Genomic DNA, 14,034 nt, shown 5'->3' with positions numbered 1-14,034 from the left:
AATCATTTATTTGCAAAAATAAAAATTGGCCACGCCCCTTGGACCGCATTTTAAGTAAAAAGAATCTTTTTCCTTAAAAGTACGACTTTTTTTTATAAAGTTGGTACTACCATGAAGTTGCTGCATGACTATGGAAAATATTATGTTGGTAAAAAACGAAAGAATTACTGAGGCGCCAAATTATGAATGTAAATTTTTTTTGGTACAAAAAATTAATAAAAAGTAATAAAGTTTTGGGGAGTGTATCAATCGAGATATACCGTGTACCTATTACTTAAATAAAACAACCATCTTTCAATAAATGTTCTTTTAGCGCTGGTGAGCGTGTTGAATGCTCCTTTCTGTCAAACGTACCTATACATAAATCAAGTAAGTACGGTAGTTGATAGTAGCGGTAAATTAATCATAAATTGTCAGACGAAGATATTTTATTTATCTGTCAATAGTTGTGACTGTACAGAGATATTAAAAAATCGGTGTGATTGATTTTCTGAATACTTTTTAATAAAATTCAATTTACAGGTCATCGAAACAAGAACACAAAATTTACTAAAAGATGAAAAAACGAAACAAAAAATTAAAATAGATGTTTCTACAAAGAAAAAAAAAGAGGTAGTGTGGGAAAAATCTCAAGCTGCGAAACAAAATGTAAGGGTTATTTTATTGCAATAACAATGAAGTAAAGTACAACTAAATGAACATTGTCATTTTACAGTTCAATGTCTTGTTCCAGATATTACACATCAAAAAGAAAAAAAGAAAAAGAAGAGGAGTTGGAAAAGAAAAGGGTTCGACAAATTATTAAAAATATTAGGAAAAAATTAAATAGATTTGAAATCATGTTTTCATGTTTTTTTGAATTTTTCATAATTTTGAGGTACAGATAAATTAAAATATACACTTTTTTTGGTAAATAAATAAAAAAATACAAAAAAAAATAATCAATGAATATTCTACTAATCATAATGAATATACTTTATATTCAATAAATACATGTACTAGAGGATCATTGAATAAATAAACACAATGAACGGTTGAAACTGTTTCTACTCTACCAATATTGTAAATTTACTGCTAGCACATTTCGAAAGGGGCACAAATGTTATATGACTAAAATGTTCAGGACAGTACAGTTCTGGTACAAATGTCGCTCCAGTACAATAGTATAAGGCATTAAAGACGCAACAGTTAAAATTGTGTTAAAATTATTAATAATTCTTTTCAAAATTACTTTTTATTTGAATTGAGTTTTTGGGAAAATTCTCAATATAGATTTACAGAAGAATTCAAATAGTTATTCTGTTGACTTCTGATTCACTCTCATGTGAATGCAGCATGAATCTTCTGTCTACTTACGACTTCATTCTGAACGGTCAATTTCCCCCTAAAGAAAACCAAAGTGTACAAAGTCTAGAGATTGTTATTTATTTTATAATGTTTAACGAAAAAGTAAGTGACTCATAAATGATAAGTAAGGTAGCTAATCTATTTTTTACATTTAATCACAATAATTAAAAATTCAACATAATAAGTATTTCTTTTCTTTTATTTGTAGGAAATTCTCATGAAAAAAGTTGATGGTGGGAATGCAATAGAAGAGAAATTGTATCCTACTAAATTGAAGAAAAAGAGAGGAGGAAAAATTTAAAGAATAGAATTTAAAATTTATGTGTTCATATGAATTATTGCACTAATTATTTTAGAGACTTTAAGTTCCTCTTTTTAGTCCTAGCCTTTCGACCAATAGACAGGGATGAGGGGATCTTCGATAGAGAAAGTAAAAATGTGTGATTTATATAAAAACAATAACAAAATTTTATTGAATGAAAATTATTGAAAAATTATAACAACAATTTAAACGTTACCAACAGATGATTTCTTTTACTCTGGTCGAGATGAATTACAATTAATTGGTCCTCAGTCGATGTTCCAGTCAGCGCAATTATTCACTTTTTCTCGCGAATTAATTTAAATATCAATTTAAAAATAATGTGACGATCAAATAAACTTCATGCAAAAATTTACAAACTTTGAAGTATTATCAATACACTACTCAAGACTTATGATTTCAAGAGATGTTCACGACGATCTGATCTCGATCTTACTTTTTCGACAACAACTGACTGATGCATCAAACCTTACGTATTTATTTAGTCGAATGTGACATAATTAGAAGTCCCTTGCTTCAGGCGAGCACAAGTCGCTACGCGTGGTCTTTCCCTTTTTGGAAAAGCTTAACGCTCTTCTTACGTCACGTACTCTTTTTTTAGAGTTTTATTGCTTTTCGCCACGTGGGTTTTCCAAAAGCAATAAAATATCTAAAAAATGACTTCCTCAACTATTCTTCGAAATCCTTTCTATTTTAACGAAATCTTAGGAAAACTCAAAAAAATAACTTGAGTAATAATCGTTAACCTCAATCCTTAAGTTTGTCGCTATTCATTTTCAGCTTTTCTTAAAATATATTTTAAATAATTATATGAAATAATTAAAAATACATTTAGACATTACATCGGTAAGAGATAACAATTTTTTTTTATTGAGTTGATAGTTAAATACTACCAGACTGAAGACTATTATACAGTACCGGACATAAATGCTGTGTGATTTTCTATAGGGCGGTATAGGAAAATCGCCTGTAGAACCCTCAAAAAATTGAAGAGCATCTATGTCCGGTACTGTATTATCTATATACAGATAGTGATGTCTGTTCTAAAATTCTATGTCATAGTAACGGAGTCGAATGATGCACATTCCGTTTGTTGTACAAAAAATCGTGAAATCACACCAAAAATAGCCCTAACGGACTTCACAAAAATACGCGCCAAGTATGAATAACGAAGACGATAATCATCGTTCATCAAGTGCGATCTCTATAAAACTTCTTTATGTGAATAACTACAAAAATGCATGGAATCATTGCAGCCAAGTATTTAAACATAAAGATTAATTATATTTAATAAAATAAAATAGAAATGTTTTTTAATTTTCGTTAAATTATTATGTAATTTTTAAATAATCAAAGACAAACTCTTTATAATGAGATGAAAAAAAAATTCAATACATGAAGAAAGTTGACAGCCTTATTACGTTTTAAAATTTTAAAAATAGAAAAAAAAATTGAATTAAAAACAAAATTTCTCTTTTTTTATAAAAATTTATTTAAACACAATTAACTCGGCATGGCTATCGATTATATGAACTATCTAATCAATTATCGTTTTATCTTCAGCTGTAAGAGCCACGCCAAGTTAATTGTGTTCAAATAAATTTTTATAAAAAAAGAGAAATTTTGTTTTTAATTCAATTTTTTTTTCTATTTTCAAAATTTTAAAACGTAATAAGGCTGTCAACTTTCTTCATGTATTGAATTTTTTTTCCATCTCATTATAAAGAGTTTGTCTTTGATTTATGTAAAAATTACATAATAATTTAACGAAAATTAAAAAACATTTCTATTTTATTTTATTAAATATAATTAATCTTTATGTTTAAATACTTGGCTGCAATGATTCCATGCATTTTTGTAGTTGTTCACATAAAGAAGTTTTATAGAGATCGCACTTGATGAACGATGATTATCGTCTTCGTTATTCATACTTGGCGCGTATTTTTGTGAAGTCCGTTAGGGCTATTTTTGGTGTGATTTCATCAAGACTAATATGTTCAACATCAGTACCATGGAGCAACTTTGGTAGACCCGACTCCTATCCCCACCACAAGGTGGGAATGAATTTGCGTCAAGTGAAGCTGTGCCGCGGGCGGTGGGGATAGGCGTGTAGCGTGAAGTAGGGGTTTATATTTACATGAGTAAAAAGAATTACATTAATAATTACCCTCCATAATTAGAATATTTATTGTAATTAGTCTTGTTCTTAATTATAAAAGTATCATAAGTAGTTAAATTACATGCAGTTATTTTAATAATTTTTATATTCATGTATTATTGATGCATGCGCGTAACGGGGGCCTCATATTGCAATTGAATGCCTGGGCTGCATCAAAGAGCATCAACGTGCCATCTAACATTAAAAAATATAACACACGACTCAACGGGTACACTAGCTGTGTGCAGGCCGTTGCACGGGTACAAGTGGTGAGGGCGACGGATGGTGGGACTGATGCCATCGCCGCGAGCTGTCTGAGCGCAGTTTTTAGCGTTCAGACCCGCTCGGCCAGGGCTTATGTACGGGTGGTGGGTTATTGCTGCCCCGACCGAGAGGTTCCCACGGTCAGATGAATGCTTTTTATTAGCCAATGATCGGCGTCTGCACGAGCTGCGCACAAACATTTTTGCATATTTATAACAGTTGTGCGCAGACTATTGTCTGTGGCACGTATCAACATATATCTTGAAGTGTGATTTCATTCTTATTATGAACAGAAGTGTTCATTTAATTATTTATCTTATTATTGGATATGTTTTTAAATTTTTATGAGTGTAAAATATTACATATTTTTATTTCTACATAAGCACATTGATTGTCACATATATTTTCACATTTTTATAAGTGTAAAATATTACATATTTTTATTTTTACATAAACATGTTTCATGAAATTTTACCCCTTTACCCACAAAATTATTTTTATCATATTTAACGTAATTTTTTCTCTCAAAAGACTTATAATATTTACTTACAATTTCATTGTTTTCGGAATATTTTCGACTAAAGCAAGATAAAAAGTAGCTAAGTGGATAATTAATAGACATAGCATACAAAAACATGATACAATATTGGCCGAAAACTTGAGAATCTTCTTGTTGTAAATGCTTGATGGAGTGTCGGAAGTATCTGCAATTCTCTCTAAGTCGTCTAAGGTGTTCTGGAATAATTGGTGGCAGTCCATAGCTGTCGAAGTAGCAGCCGACTCCATCTCAATTGACGTACATGGCAACCCAGTGTTGCCCTGGTTGTTTGTGGCCATCATTATTAACGACATGTGCTGTCGGTTTTGTCCACACCTTCGGGATTTTGTCGGCTGGATATACGCCTATAGTATTCTCTGGAATACACTGGAGGGCTTCTATAATTTGTAGCGTATTCATAACATGCTTCGCAGTTAGTGGTGCAACAATTTAAATTTTTGTTATCTGGTAGTTGTGCTGTAGATTTTGCCGCTATTGACAAATCGTTTTCGAAGACACCAGGTGTTGTTAAAAAATTTTTTAGCCAATCACTATAAATGATCTCATCGGTTGACTCATCAGTTAATGATGGTTTACTGATTTAATTTCATTGATATTTAATGTCATTGATATTTATAATTTTTTGGCATGCGGCTGTCCCGAATAAATGTTTTTGCATGAAACCTAGAGTGTAAATTTGATCAGCAGCGTGTGTAACAGCCCGTAGATTACTGTATACGGCCTTGATTGATGATGACCTCTCGTACCAAGGAATACCAACAAATACCATGTTGCACTGTCATCAAAATATTTGTGTGCTGTTTTGCTATTGACAATAGTGAATATGGAAATTCTGCAGAAATTATCCAGTGACCAATGATGTTTGCTTCTAGATTAATTAACGCAATTTCTTCTGCCAAACAATTAACGTCGTTATTATAGAATCCTTGGATATCAATTACAAACTTCATTTTAGATACAAATAATTCTTGATACTAAAAACGTGTTACAACTGAGTGACTAGCTCAATACTGAGCACTTTATTGAATTATATAATTATATTTAATCAAATATGTGCTCAGCCAGCAAAATCCACAATAATTTGGCGCGATGAATCAATTTTAAGTATATGTTCATATTCAGCTTAAATAATACAGTTTATAGTTGAAGCTAGGGCATCATCAAAGAGTACCTCAAGACGCACGCTGCTATGGCGGATCAAATTCCAGTGTGTATTACTATTTGCCAGCAAGATCAGGTGTTAAGTCAAAAGCAAATAAACAATAGCCGTTTGGATAATCCGTGCGGCTAATTTCGTTTCCTTCATTAAGAAAATGTATTCCTGTTTCTGAGAATAATGGATGATAGCAGTCAAGATACAGGGAATTTTTAGTGAAATCTGGCTGTAGAGGTTTTGAGGGAATTTGTCGTCCATCGACATACAAGAATAAACAATTAATTTTATAATGATGAGAATTGAACGGGTTTAATTTCCGATCGACGTTGAAAGCCTTATGATCAACAAAACCACCAGCACGAGCAATCGTTGGCAAAGTACCTGGTGTTATTTTTACACGTCTCATTATTGAAGAGGTCTCAATTATGTCAACTTTACATTCAGCATTAGCCGCGTCCATTCAACAAAACGAATCTCGAGATTTTGTCAAGCGTAAGCGTATTTCCACGCCATTTATTAAAAAGCGTTCTTGATTGAACACGTCACAATGTAAATGATCAAAAAAATCAAACGTTTTTCCATATGATAAATATTGACGACGTTTTTTCAGCTCTTCATTCTCATCAGTGAGACTGTTCATTTTACTAGGTGTATCTTGAGCCCAGCCAACGGTACTCAGATGTGAATTTTTCGCGTCTCGTCCATAATTTAACAGTGTTTTAATGTAGGCTCTATAGACGTATAAACTATTAGGAGGTAATACACATTTTTGGTTAAAAAGAACTTCAACTTGATTAAACATAAAATGCATAAAATTATTTATAGGCGCGACAGCCATAGGTTGCGGGCCGGCTTTAGGATCACTTGCAGCCATTGGCGTATGGCGGGCTGTAATTTTGACTTTTGAATTCAACATAGTATGCGCGAGGTCTATGTATTCATCTCTTTGGCATTGAACGACAAATTCAATAGGTGAATTATCCGTTAACGATGGAATTGGCTTGTACAACACTAGTTGAGAACCTTCAATTGTTGTTTGTATAGGTGAAACAGAGAATAATTTCAACTCTGTTTTTGCACATTCACATGATGGTACATGAAGAACAGCCATAGTTATTTTGTAAATATGTTTGCCACGCACCGCGATTTCTTACTTGCCTTTTCGACTTCTTAATTTTTCTTGCGTTTCTTTTAATTTTACGGTTTTTACTCTTCTTCTTTACTCAACGTCTCTGCTTTTTTGACTTTTTAACTTTTTTTGTACCGCATTTTCTTCTTTTTTGAAAGTCGATGTTCTCTAAACGGCTGCCCAGAAGCAATTATTTATCTGATGATGAACCTACCGGTATGTAGCCAGAACCTCTCATTAAACTATCAATTTTTTTTAGCTTTGCGTTACAAATTTCGCCCTCACTCTCATAAACGCGTGCGAGCTGATTCTTCGAATGACAAACCGTTGTCAAGTACATCGTGAGAAATATTTAGGCCTGACTTGAGAGCTTCTTTACCGACAACTTTTGCGCCACTTTTTAAGAAGGGCAGAGCACTCCTAAATAAGCTACCCAGAAAACTACCGATACCATGACATCTCTGATGAGGTGATCCAATGTAAATTTGACTAATGCCACTGTAACCACTACGCCCAAACCCACGCTGTGGAATATCGTATTCAATTGCTTGATACATATCTATCTTAGCCTTCTAAAGTGTAGCGTTACTGTCAGCGTACCGTGTTTAAATGGTATAGGTTTATCGAACTTATCTCTTATATCTATTTCGATTGTACGAATAGCCGTTGTTGATAGTGGTATGTAGAGCATTGTTGAAAATGACTTTATTTCCGTTGATTTATATGCATAGTTATGCATATCAAGAGGCACAATACGTATTAATGATGTCTGTACATCACCTGTTAAATAATTTTGACAAATATCTGTATAAATAAATAAGCTGCATGGTAGAGATGCAAAGATGCTTGCAAGCCGTGTGCTTTAGAGATGAGCTGATAATTTAGGTGTATTCTTTGCTGGGAACCCAAGAATTTGCTGGAGATAAGGTGATCGTTGGACCAGATGTACCCCATTACAACTGTCGTCGCAAATCATTGTAGTTTCAACACAACCACCAGAATTCACCATTCATTTGATATGCTCGTTCATAATGTCGAGTTTATGTAATTCATCAGTTGGATGCTTAAGTGTTTGATATACACCAACAGGAATAAACGACTCATGAATTTCTGCTTTGTCAAAATTATAAGTATTAGCAGCGTTTTCTCTCGCGAATTCTAGTATATCGACGTCATGTATGAGTGGAAAAGAAACACTGGCATATTTTGCAGGCACATTCAAAAGATTCATAGAAATACTTATTTCTTCCAAGAATACGCCCCACTCCCTAGGCAATTTTAGAGGATGTGATAATTGTGTAACAAAGTGCGTTGTTATATTTTCAGGAAAATAAATCATCCTACTATTACTAGGTAAGATTATGTGGAACTCGTCTTTTTGCAGTGTCATTTTTATTTTCTTGATTTTTGATCCACTCTTGACAGCTTCCCCTTATAAAAAGTACCATCTATATTTTGATGGTTTCAAACTTAAAGTATATATAAAGGCGGCTGACAAAATTTTGACACACAAATTATTTTAAAAATTTTTCCACTTCAGCCGCTTGTATAATCTTTTATGAAAGCGGCCCTTGTTTTACTGATGTGGACTAGATCATCAACGTTATATTTAGACATTTTCGATACTTTTTTACGCCATCTATTATTTTCATAACGATGTTGCATATTCTGAAAGGCTACTAATTCATTCTCAGTATCAAGTTCAAAAGGCATAAATTTTGTTGTATTGTGTTTAGTATGATTGTAAACTAAGACAATTTTCTGTAGAACATCAATGTATCTTTTTGTGTGGGCATATGTAAAATAACGCCACATTCGCTTTTTCAACGTGTGATTAAAGCGTTCAACAATAGCGGCTTTAACATCAGGATTTCTCACTGTTCTGAAAATAATTTCCTTTTCATTTAAAACTTTTTAAAAATCACTACCCAGAAATTCTTTACCACGATCTGCTTGTAATATGCGTAGCAATCTTTTATCACTACGTTTAAAAATCCGTGTCATTGCTCGAGCAACAGTTCAGCTTGTTTTGTCATGGAATTCTTTAACCCATAAGAATTTACTCAGAACATCAATGACAACTAATAAATACTTAATATTGTCATTATAAGTACACGGAGAAAACGAAAGTGTAAAAAATACCTAAATACGTACGCGATAGTCACAATTTTGCTGAGTAGCTTGTCGCTTCGGAGGTAAAAATTGTAAAAATTACAAACTTTATCAAAAATGGTAATTATTACAATTTCTAATTGCATGAGATCAAACAAAAATTGTAAGATATTCCGAGAAATAGATTATTTGTTGATAAAGAGTGACATTTAAAATTGTAAGGGTTCCTTCTAGAGTTATAAGAATTACATTTTTGAAACGTGAAACAAAACGATATACGTAATCATTTATACAAAGGAAAAATGATAGCTTTCAACAATTAACATGTACATGTTATAAATAAGTATTCAAGAATTACAGTTTTATTTTGTAAAAGAGAGTAGTTTTCTTACTTCTTTTTACAGTTTATAACTTAATAAGATTCATTATTTGATGGAAAAAAGGGGTTTCAATTTTATTTACTGTTTCTCTAGAGATGACTTAGTAAAAAACATTGCAAAATAGTTAATATTCATTCGTTTTCAGTCATGAACTTATTCTAGTCGAAGTTCAAGCTAGTCACAAATTGATCACTAAGAACGAATGAATATTGACTATTTTACAATGATTTATACTGATTCATTTGCAGAGAAATTGTACATTTGTATTTATTTTCAACAATAATAAAATTTTGTTTATTTCAGAACATTTTATTTATTTATAAAAATCAAACAATTGGCACATTCTTAAATACAAAATAAACATTTTAATCTACATTACTTTAGTAGTATTATGAGTATTTCTTCACTTACAATATTATTGATATGTTTAATGGATTGTCATCTTTTACAAATATACTCTTTACCATTTGGTAATAGTGATAAAGAGGATATACCATTTACGTCTCGTAAACTAACAATACTTCAAATAATTATGTTTGATGGTTCTACTTCGTATGCTTGAAAATGTGGGTCAAAGAATGCATCGATTTTAGTTGCTAAAAAAAATATATCTGAATTATTCGTGATTAATATTTCATCGATTTTGAAAAAATCAATTCTTCTTCACGACTAATATTAACAATTTTACTTTTCTTATATTTATTACCTTGGTATATAATCCATCTACAACTTTTCAGTTCTTTAGAAAACAAATTGTTCAATTTAAGTGTTAAAATTGTAGATGTTGTAATATCTGAAATTTTAATGATTTTTTGTGGCCCTAGTTTTGGTGAAGGATTACTAGGTGAATTTGAAGAAAAATAATCATACAATTGAAGTTGATGTCTCAATGCAAGTGTATAGGGTAAATTAACTCGTGAATTTGAGACTTTAGCTATACTTTTAAAAGACTTATTTTTACTTTCATATCTCATACACCAGACTAAACAAAGTGGGCCTATTAAACGCATAACTCTTTCATAATGTGTGGCATGATGATGCTTGGGTTTCAATTTTTTCCCCAATACTGTTTTATATAATTCTAAATGTTCTCGAATTAAACAACCTAAGAATTCATGAGACTTATGATGATTACTTCTTTCCATCAGAAAATTCAAAATTTCATTAAGAGTAATGTAAATATTCCATACCACATTACCTTCAGGTATAAGATCACCTAAAAGCATCCCTAAATGTCGCATTAAACAGATACATTCAGCAGAAGAAATTTTGAGATTAGACTTAGAAATTGAATCAGGTGAAATATCTGAAGGCTTGTTGTGCTTACAATTTTCTCCAAAGTCAAAGGATAACATTCTGTTGTTTAAAGTCTCCGAGCTAATGATTTTATTCTTGATAAAGTACTGAAATATATCAACAAGTTCATATTTACAAATCCCTTCTAAGAAATCATGCATAATGTCTACAGAAAGATTTTCAACAGCATGAAAATAAGGAAGTTCATTCCACACACATTTTTCAACAATACCACGAACATTATTTTTTGTTAAGTTCAGCATCTGAACTGCATTATTATACGATTGTGTACTTCTAACTAAATTTTGAATTTCAGTAGTTGTATCTTCTGAATCGTGTTTAGTAATTTCACAAAACCGACATGGATACGTTGACGAAAATGATTCAGTAAAGCCTAAAAGTTCATGCATAGTAAGATTATCGCCTAAAATTAATCCCAATTCAAAATGAACTTGTTCCTCTCCTTTGCACGTTTTAATCACAATTCCTTCAGTTGAAAGAAATTTCAAGTCATCAACCAATTTTCGAAAAATCATTGGTGCTCCAAAAATTTTTCTATCAATTGATTGAAATATTTGTACCAAAAAAATATTTTCTAATTTGCCTTGGAATTCTGGAGGTAATGAAGCTAACTGCATGTATACACCACTCATTTTTCCAGTGCTACCAGCATGTCCCCCTAAACAATTATTATTTTCAAAATCGTCACAATATGAGAATATTGGTAAGATAAATTTATTTGGATTAAGCCTCACAATTTTTTTCCACAAATCAGCAGAAACAAAATTACTGATAATTCCTTGATTACTCTGAGATTCTAAAAATCTATTATAAATTTTAATTCTATCAAAAACTGTTGGCATTTCCAAAAAACGCTTTAATACAAGAACTATTGGAATATACTGAATGGTTGCATTCTGTGGCTTTAGAAAATTTTTATTGTTTTTTCTTTTTATTTGAACATCTGAACCTACTATAACAGAAATTGGTGGAATAAAGTCCCCACTATCCTCATATTTTTGAAACCTTAAATATTCTGAATTCAATCCTTTAAATACATTTGATATACTTTCTAACAATTTCTTTATTAACTCCAATTTGTTAGTATCAAATTTCATTCTGTTAAAATCGAAAAGGATCACTATTTAAAAAATTTCCGACATCTGCAATTATATCCTGTATGATTTTTCGAGGAATGTCTGTTTTTCCATATAAACGAGACGTAAATTGTGTGGCAGTAACTGATAAAATATATCTAAAAGTTTCATATGTGATACTGCTATTTGTTGATGCATCTTGTTTTAAAACATTATTGTATGAAGAGGACCAAAAATCATTTTCATCATCATCTAAATGTATATCATTTTCGACTAAATTATTACAAGCATCATCGTGATAAAAGTTATTGACTATTGCATTATCTGTTACGTCACTCTTAGATTTGTAATGACTTTTAAGATGAACTTTAAATGACTTCAAATTATCGTAGCGTCTATAACAATCCTTTTAACATTCAAAATACCCAAAATTATGTTTTGTATGATATTTAACATGAATATTAAATTCTTCAATGCTATTGAACATTTGCAAACATGAACATTTTATTTTACTCATTGTAACTGCAGTTCTTTGCTACTTATTACATTAGAATCTTTGCTTTAAAAAAAACAGTATTTTTATTACTTGGAGATTCTTAATTTTGTACTCCGTTAAGACGTGTGTAAACAGATCTAATATCGCTGATAAGTGCAGTTACTGATGGGGGTAAAGATTTATCTTCATGAGTATCAATATTAAAAACAACTTTTTGAATAACAAGCCATACAGAACGAGATTCAGGAGGATACTTAATTTTTAATGCAAAATAAATATGAAAAACTGTAATTACCGCATCCACCGGATTTCGAGCTGAATATAAAATATCATTTACTCGAAGGTATGATTCCTGGATTGCTTTCAGTGGTCCTACGATGATGGGACGTGGCTGAAATGGTATTTTTCTATCAGCCATCCAACGTTTTACGCGTTCGACTGCTTCATTTTTTTCATTTGCAGTCTGTGAAAATGAAAAAATGTTGTACTTACTTCAAATTATATTACAGAATAAAAACAGAAATAACATTAAAAAATCTACTGTAAAATAATCTTCAGTATATTTTAAATTTAGTAATTTACTGAATGCGTTACCTCAACATGAAATAAAAAGCCTCCCTGAATCTTTGCTGTCGTAGGGTTCCAACAGGTTAATTCTGAATCATCAGCAGTTTTTCTTTTCCTTCCACGTTTAGTAGGTACATCAATACTTGGAGTTATAGGACTAGGCTTCTTTAACATTGTAGGTAAAAGCCATAATAAAAGAGCATCGAGCTCAGCTAAATTAATAATACAAAAAATTGAGTTGAATGAAATCCAAATTCGTATTTCACAATAGAAGTTCTTAAATATTAACTTACACTCAGAAGCTGATGAAAAAGAATCAACTAGTTGTGAATGAGTAGGATCCTTAGGTCGACGTATACCAGTTAATAACTGCACTAAACAAATCTTTAATATTGCCCAGTTTTGTTGGATCAAGTCGACTTTTCCCGGATACAAAGTACCAAAATCAAATAGAAGCTAGAATCATACAACATGATTCATTGAATTAGAAATCTTATTGACATATTCTCAATTTTAATTATATATTGTGACGTTATTTTTGGGATAACGTCCCATTGACACCTTAAAGAATAATTTAATGAATATTGGAAGCTAATCGTAGCCCATGTGGGTTGCTCTAGCTATTGTTCACGTCATATTTCATTATTTTGAGTCCTCAGGGGCTATTTAACCGATGGTTACAGTGATGGTTCACGTTTGGTTTATGAACTATTTTAATCTAATGAATTGTAGTTATTTTTGTTATTACTTATTTTGAAATATTGATGTAAAGAGAGGTAGCAAGGTTGGAAGATTATGTATTTAATTTTGGTAGTAGAAAAAGACTCTATAGGATAAGGAGGAGCTAGTAGAGGAGAAGTAAGACAGATTTGAGGAGCTGTGAAACCATTATGAGGAGAAGTGGGTCGCTAACGTGGAGATGAGGGCCAAATGAAACGTGCCACCCGTTAGAGGATCCATGCTAGAAGACGTTCTAGCCCTGTGAGTGATCATCACCTGATCAGGCCAGTAATATGGCACTCCAATGGAAGAGATGGAGGTGTGGAATGGGCATTTTGGAGATTTTGTGAAGAAATTAGTTTGAAGAATTAGATATAAGTTTGCAGGCCTTGTGGGGGAAGCCTGATCAACCTCACCTCCAAGGAAGCACC

General features: G+C 31.7%; 1 protein-coding gene and 1 long non-coding RNA gene across 2 annotated transcripts; one reads left to right on the top strand and one right to left on the bottom strand.

The window, feature by feature from the left end:
- The first annotated feature begins 260 nt into the window (after nucleotides 1-260).
- Nucleotides 261-570, top strand: LOC118067080 (uncharacterized). Its single transcript, XR_004690316.1, has 2 exons — nucleotides 261-369; nucleotides 523-570. It is a non-coding gene; the product is annotated as an uncharacterized lncRNA (long non-coding RNA).
- Nucleotides 571-6,266: 5,696 nt separating this feature from the next.
- Nucleotides 6,267-6,917, bottom strand: LOC118067048 (uncharacterized protein F54H12.2-like). Its single transcript, XM_035083575.1, has one exon. It carries the CDS (start codon nucleotides 6,915-6,917, stop codon nucleotides 6,267-6,269), a length of 651 nt encoding a protein of 216 aa, XP_034939466.1.
- Nucleotides 6,918-14,034: the final 7,117 nt, after the last annotated feature.

The sequence above is a fragment of the Chelonus insularis genome, unplaced genomic scaffold (assembly GCF_013357705.1).
Source record: "Chelonus insularis isolate UGA/USDA-ARS -01 unplaced genomic scaffold, ASM1335770v1 contig_35_pilon, whole genome shotgun sequence".
NCBI lineage: Eukaryota > Metazoa > Arthropoda > Insecta > Hymenoptera > Braconidae > Chelonus > Chelonus insularis.
The sequence above is the reverse complement of the archived record's forward strand: the minus strand, read 5'-3'. Positions and strand labels throughout refer to the sequence as shown.